Below are 7,657 nucleotides of genomic sequence, written 5' to 3'. Positions count from 1 at the left end.
ACGTGTATGCATTTTTGTGTAATATTTGTGCCCTTTTTACAGGGGGCTTATAAAATATATTTTGTTGGTTTAAAAACTAAAGTTGGGACTCATAAAAAGTTTTGCGTTTCCCTACACCCTTTGGGGGTTTTTGCATGCGTAAAGGCCCATATTTAAAATGTTTTTTATAATTAAAATGTGCATGTGGTGTTCGATTATTGGGGGTTTTCGTTTTTACCATGTATGCGCTTTGATTTTAGCATATGTTTTGGGATAGTGTTTGCATGTGGGAAGTCTGTATTGGGGTATAATTTTAGGAAATATGTTTATATTTAATTGGGTAGGGCTTTTTGTAAAGGGTATTCTTTTTTGCATGTGCCCGAAAAATGAAAAATTTTGCCCTGGAAAAAATTATGTCCTGCACTGGGTGTAATTTGCATAAATAAATAAAAACAGGGGTATAAACTGTAATCATATATAATATTCCCCTTTTGAAACTCAAGCCTATGCTAAAGGGAGTATATTTGGTGTAGTGAGCAGGCAAGTGCATTTCTGCTTCCCTAATTTCCAAAACTAAACAGGTTTGGGTTTCGGGGAAACGATCCGGAACGCTCCGGGAAGCAGGGGGGGGGGGTGGGCTTAAAAAATCTTCTGGGGGGGTTAAAAAACCGGGCCGGGGGGGACCCTTTAACGGGGGGGGGGGGTTTTGAAAAAGGTTTTAAAAAACCTTGGCCCCCGGGTAATTTTTAATTTTAAAGGGACAATGGAAGGGGGAATCGACTTTAGCTTTTCTTGGGGGGAACTTCTTTTATTAAGGGGGTGGGTTTTAGGACTCAAGAAAAACCCAGGGGAAGGACAGGAAAAATTTTCTTTAAAAAATGGAAACGTGCTCTATTGGAGAGGGGAAACCCCGGGTAGCAAAACAGGGAAAAATTTAAAGGGGTTTTTTTTTTGTTCACAAACGTTTAGAAAAGGAAAATTTTTGGAATTCTATAGTCTAAGCGGGAAAAGGTGGTTTTAGTAACAATTTAAAAATGAACAATAGGTACAGCTTTTAAAAATTGTTCAAAATCTAAAGCTACAAACCCGAAGATTTATTTAGCCAGCGGGGGGACTAAAAACCCAAATTCACAATAATATGGGAGATTTTAATGCCCAAAAAGGTAAAAGGAAAAAGGAGAAACCGGGTTTGTGGGGAATCACGGAAAAGGCACTAGGAAAGAAGGGGGGGACAAATTTCTAATCGTTTTTGGGGGAAAGGGTTGATCATCAATAAACATGGGGAAAACATTCTTCGAAAAAAAAAATAGAGCGGGGGAAATGGCCAAAGGAAGTCCCCCTTTTGATATCAAAAAAACGAAATCGGAAAATTTTTAAATTTTTAAAAAGGCGAGAAAATTTGGTTTTTTAAAAAGTGGAAGTTTTAAGTTAAGAGCCCGCGACCATAGGGAAAGGGGGGCCCCGGAGGGCCAAAAATTAAAAATTACACCCCCAGAAAGGGGAAAAAGGGAAAAAAACTCATACGGGGAAAAACCCAGCCAAAAATTTTGTTAAATTGAGGACCAGAGGGGGCCCAAAATTTTTTGTTTAACTTTTAAAAATCTTAAACGATATGAACTCCCCGCGACCCCCCAAGATTTCAACACTGACCCAAAACACCAAAAAGTTCAGTGACCAAAAAAAGGGAAGGCCTTTACTCCTGAAATTTTTAATTAAGGGGTTTTAAAAACCGGGAAAGTAAAAGGCCCCCAGCAAGCTTCCCCGGGTAGCACCCGAAACGCTCAAGGGAAAAATTAAAGGGGGGGCCATGAAGGAATCGTCAAATAGGGGGCAAAAAAGGGAATTTGCTTTAATAAAAAAATAATAAACAAAAAAAAGGGGAAAGGGAGAAGATTGGAGGAAATTCAATACTCAAATAAAAATAAAACAGTTGGGCCCCAGGTACCACATGAAAATAAACTAAAAAGGGGGCCCCGGAAAAAAGGGAAAAAAATTTAAATGTTTTGCAATAAAACCAGAGGAAAGTGAAAAATATAACAAGAATGAAAAAATAATTTGTTTGTTGGAAAACTTTTTTCGGGGGAAACTATTTCAACGCAAAAACCCGCCCCGGATAGAAGCGAACGCAAGGGGGGGAAAATAATATGTAACCCAACATCACAACCCGAAGAAATTAAAAAAAGTGTTTTTAAAAGGGATGAAAAAAATGGGGAAAAACACCAGGTTTAAGACCCGGGAAATTTGTATAGGCCCCTTTTAATGATGTGGGAAAATTTTCAACAGTGAAATAAATAACTTTTTAACAAATGTCTTTCAACGGAAAAAAATCCCCAAAGCCCCCGGAAAAAAAAAAACAGTTATTTTGATACAGAAAAAAAAGGGATAAAAAAAGGATATGACCCTAAGCCCCCCTTTTAGTTAAATTTCAAACGTTCACAAAAGTCATTAAAACCTAGAATCTTTACATTTGGGTTTTTTCTAACCACCCTTGAGAAAGGGGGCAGGCTTCCACAGGGGGATTCTAAAACAAAGAAAACATACCGTAACCCAAATAAGAGAAAACTTTATCGAATAAAAGAAACCTCTGTGATAGATTCATAAATTACAAAAGGGTTTTTGCTCTTAAACCAAAACCACCCAGTCCCTTAAACAAATTGGGAATACAGGGAGTTGAAAAGGTTATTTTGGGAAAAAATTTGGGGAAGATTTATACGAAGGGGGGGAAACAGAAAACTCAAGCTCCCCCGGAAAATCGAAAAAAATCCAAAAAAAATAGGTTTTTAGACAGGGCGATCCCATCTCAACAAAAAACTGAAAACAGTTGTCTTGAGGAAGTATTAAAAGAAGTTTGAGGGGGCCCGGAAAAGGCATCAAAATAGGAGACGAATCCCCTTAAACAATAAAACCCTTTGGATGATGGGGGTTCTTTTTAGTAAAAATCTGAAATTTAAATGCAGCAACTAAAAAAATAAATTGAATGGGAAAAAGTTTTGAAAAGGGGACTTAGGGGGAAAAAGGGGAAAAGGGCCCTAAGATTGCGTTAAAACAGAAAGAGTTCAATTTGAATATTTACTTGTAAAAAGGGTTTAAAGCGTTTAAAGGTGGGGCAACTCTTTACAGAAAAAACAAAACTAGTGAAAAGGAAAAAAGGGCGTACATCAGCCCTTTCCCGTTATGCTTAAAAAAAAAAAAAGGCTTTAACCAATGATCCTCCCGGGTTATGACCTTTTTAAACCCGAAACGGGGGCCCTACAAAAAAATTATGGTGGGGAAAAACTAAAAAGTGCCAGAAAAAGGGAGGGGGGTAAAAATTTTGAGGGCGGGGAAATTTGGGCCTAGGAGATTGGGGGAAGAGGGGGGGCGTGGATTTGGGCAAGGGCCCGTTCATATAGGGGGTTCGGGGACAGGAGGGACAAATGGACAAAGAAACAGATTTGAGCCATAGAAAACCCCAAAAGGGAGACCAAGGGCCGACCTTTGACTATTGGGCGGGGACGTAAAAGAAATTTGGGGGGGCCCCCAAAACTGGAAAAAAAAAGACAGAAAAATTTGGGGGAGGGGGTTACGCCCGAAGAGGATTCTTTTCGGGCGGGATGATGTTGATATGTGTTTTAAATCTTAGGGCGGGGTTGTATATTTTGGACATTTTGTATATATGTGTTGGGGTTTTATGTGTTTTTGTTTTATATGTTTTAAAATAGATAAAATATATCCCTATTTTATATCCCTACATAAAAAATATTTTTATATATTTTATTGATATATTATTATTATATATATATTTTTTTTTTTTTAATTTTTTTAATATTTTAAAAAATAATTTTTATATATATATTTTAAAATGTATTTAAATATATATATTTTTATAATATAAAATTTTATATTATTACTACTCTATGTGTTTTCATTTTAGCGTGCTTTTTAGCTCGTTAAATTTTTCAGGGTGCATGAAATTTTAAAAAATTTCTTTTGGGGGGTTTATTATATATAATTATATAAATATATTTGATATTTATTATAATATATATTGGTGTGTGTGTGTGTGGTGGGGTCTCTGGTTTTGGTTTTTTTGTTTTTTGTGTGTGTGGGGTATTTTTTTTTATGTATTTTATACAAATATAAAGGAATATTATATATTTGTTAAAATATTTGGTATGTAGATATTATATACATATATAAAAGATATACGATTATTGGGAAAAAATTTTTTTTTTTATTATCATTATTTTTCACCTAACTTGAAATTCAAATTATCTTCTATATTTCTCTTGAATATGTAATTCCCCTTTTTTCACCGTTCATCCTTCTTGCCGGTAGAATGAGCAAGTGTCAACACGTTAAGAGCTAATGTTTGCCCTTTTTCCGCTCCAGTTTCATTTCCACGAGTCTCCCCTTTAAAAGCCGCAGTGAGCAAACACGTCCCTAACCTCCGCCTAACCTCAACCTGGCCACCACGACCGCCACATCACTCGTCATCGCTCGTCGACTGCAATACGACGTCTATGCACTCACTAGTCTCCACCCCTGCCACCTTCCACCCCTCTTCCTTCTCCTCCTCCTCCTCCTCCTCCCTTGCCATTTCCTACGACACCCTCGCTTCGCCCCCCTGACTCACTACCCTCGAACTCTCTTCCCTCTCCCTCCTAATCTCTTCCTCCCTCTACATCTCTCTCCTCCCTTCTTTCTCCTTCTCCTAGCCTTTCTTTCCTTCTTCGTCCTCTCCTTTTCTTTTTTCCCCCCGTATTCTTTTCCCCCCGCATCTCTTTCCCCTTCCTCTTTCCCATTCTTATTCTCATTCCTGTTCTTCCTTCCCCTCCCTTCACCCCTATCCCCCACCTTCGCGTCCCTCCCCCTGGTCCTCCCCCGAGCGTCCTTGAATGAGTACACCAACACCAAGGTTGTCCCGCATTACCGCCGCTGCTGTTAACTTGCGCGTCTTTTGTTTTTTTCTTTCCGCCACGCATCGCTGGCGACGGCGAGCTTCATGGCGCAGCGAGTGGGGCGATTCCTTTCTTTTCTCGCCTCGTAAATGTAATGAATAGAAGAGAAACGACATCAATGCGACTTTCATTTATTTCGTTATAAAAGGACGAAGAGCAATTAAGGAAAAACAGCGACGCTCGAGTGCGTGCTAGCTTTAATAACGCCGGCGAGGAGTCCACCTCACGCATGGCCGTGTTTACTGGATACGTTTTAGACACTCACTGTTCACGGCAATTACCCGCCTGCAGCTGGCGGAATTTTCTTATGCTGGCGGAAAATGATAGTTTAATTCCTTTACAAAAGAGATGTATTCTTAGCAATAGCCTTAATTGTCGTTTGCTGAAAAGGCCAAATGTATCGATTCGATTTTGTGCTTAGTCCTTCACCTTGAAGGATACTTGCAAATGTTAATTTTTAGTTATGTAACCATAACCTTGATTGGGAAGCAGCGTATATATCGAATAATGACTATATTGAATTATATATATGATGTATGTCTACATGTATGTGTAATACATATGCATGTACGCTGAGCGTCCCGAGGGACTCAGAGTACACGCAGCTGCAGGAGATTTTAAGAGTGCAGGTACTCAAGTCAGTGCCTGAGTCACCCTCACGCGCGCGGGCCAGGAAATAGCATCACCGTGACTTCCCAAGGTGATTTAACCCCTTCCCTCCTTAGACCCCTCCTCCTTCCCCTCCTCCCTTTCCTCCCCTCTAGATGTCATTCTCTTCTTTGTCATTCTCCTGTCCTCACACGCCTTACGCTTGTTCAATTTCTTCCTCTCACTCTCCTTTTTTCTTACATCCTCAATTTCTCTCCAGTTACTTCCCTTATATTCCATCTTTTCCTATACTTTACCATCATTCCTTCTTCCCATTCTTCCTTCCTTCTTTCCGATCTTCCTTTCTTTCCCTCGGCCTTGGCCTTTTCCATTTGTATCAATATGATCCCTCTCTCCCCGTTCATGATCAACAGCCAAGCCTAAGAACAGTGACCGAAGACCCTTCTATCTCCCCCCTCAGGTAAAGCCATGACGATGTCTTCCCCATGTTCCTTGGCCCTTTTGATGATCCTCGTGGCCGTGGGTGTTGGCGTGGGCTTAGGGGCGGAGTCGGCGAACAGTCTAAGCGTGGTAGAAGCGTCTCGCTTGCTCGCCCTTGACGCTGAGATCGTGCGGCGCCTCCAGGCGTATCTGGAGGAGGAGGAACGCCGTCCACGGGAGGAGGTGGAGGGTGACCCTGAGAGCCACACGCATGAGCACCCTTGGATCCCGGCGCCCCTTGAGAGCATCAGCAGGTTGGTATAGCAGGGCAAAGTAAAGTAATGGCAAACCGGAGGATGAATTAAATACACTATTTATCTGTCTATCTTTCTGTCGGTCTATATATCTATCTATTTATCTGTTTCTGTCTGTGTGTGTGTATGTACACACACATGCACGCACACACACATTGCACACATTATATATGTATATACATACATATCCACACACACACGCACACACACACACACACACACACACACACACACACACACACACACACACACACACACACACACACACAACACACACACACACACACACACACACACACACACACACACACACATATACACACACACATAAACATACACACACACACACACACCCACACACACACACACACACACACACACGTGTGTGTATATATTTATATTAGTGTCTCTGTATGTATATGTATGTATATATATACATATATATATATATATATGTATTTATGTATATCTTTGTATGTGTGTTTGTTTGTGTGTGTGTGAGTGAGTGTATGTGTGTGTGAGTATATGTGTGTGTGTGTGTGTGTGTGTAGATATGTATGTATATGCATATATATATATATATATATATATATATATATATATATATACATATATATACGCCTGCTGTGTGGTGCAGCGGTAACGATCTCGTCTTGCAATCTTGCTGACCTGCGTTCAAATCCCTCGCCGCCAATGGATGGTAACCCCGGCCATTCCTTGCACATAGGGGATAACTTAGAAGCAAAATGAAACAGACACTATGTCACACCAAAAATATCCACTGTAACAAATGGAATCAAACTAAACCTTTTAAAAAACCCTTTTTATATTAATAAATATAAATATAAAATAAATATATATATATCTGTGTCTGTGTGTGATTTTTTAAAAACGGGAAAAGAATACTGTTATAAATAAATCGCTAATAATATTGTTTAATTATGCCTTATGTTTCGCGAAAAAAATTTTTGACTGGACAGTCTTGTAACCCGGTGCCAAGTTCTCAGACCAAATTTTTTATTTCATCTTTCCCTCTTTTGGGCCAAACAAAGTTCATTTGGCTTTCAAAATTGCAGGAAAAAACCCTTATTTAACTTAACTACTAAGTTTAAATTGGTTTTAGTCTAAAATGGCGACGCTAATGTTAACAAAGCATTAGGTATGGGCTCTTCATTTTTTATGAAACTGTATTTTTTTTTAAAAAAAAAAAGGTCACCTTTATAACATCATCACTGGAGAACAAAAATACAAAAAATATAAAAATATATAAATATATAATATATATATATATAATATATATAAATATATATATGAATAATATATATATAAAATTTTTTAAAATAAAAATTTGTTTTGTGTTGTTTAATATATAAAAAATAAAAATATAAATTTTTT

General features: G+C 38.6%; 1 protein-coding gene across 1 annotated transcript in view; it reads left to right on the top strand.

Moving 5' to 3' along the window:
• The window catches only part of LOC125032809, a 14,668-nt gene that overhangs the window by 6,601 nt on the left and 410 nt on the right, over nt 1-7,657 (top strand). The window contains exon 3 of the mRNA XM_047624194.1: nt 5,989-6,262. Within this exon, the coding sequence (XP_047480150.1) occupies nt 5,989-6,262 (274 nt within the window). The remainder of the gene's footprint in view (nt 1-5,988; nt 6,263-7,657) is intronic.

The sequence above is a fragment of the Penaeus chinensis genome, chromosome 15 (assembly GCF_019202785.1).
Source record: "Penaeus chinensis breed Huanghai No. 1 chromosome 15, ASM1920278v2, whole genome shotgun sequence".
NCBI classification, from domain to species: Eukaryota; Metazoa; Arthropoda; class Malacostraca; order Decapoda; family Penaeidae; genus Penaeus; species Penaeus chinensis.
Note: the sequence above shows the minus strand (reverse complement) of the source record. Positions and strands in the feature narration are given on the sequence as shown.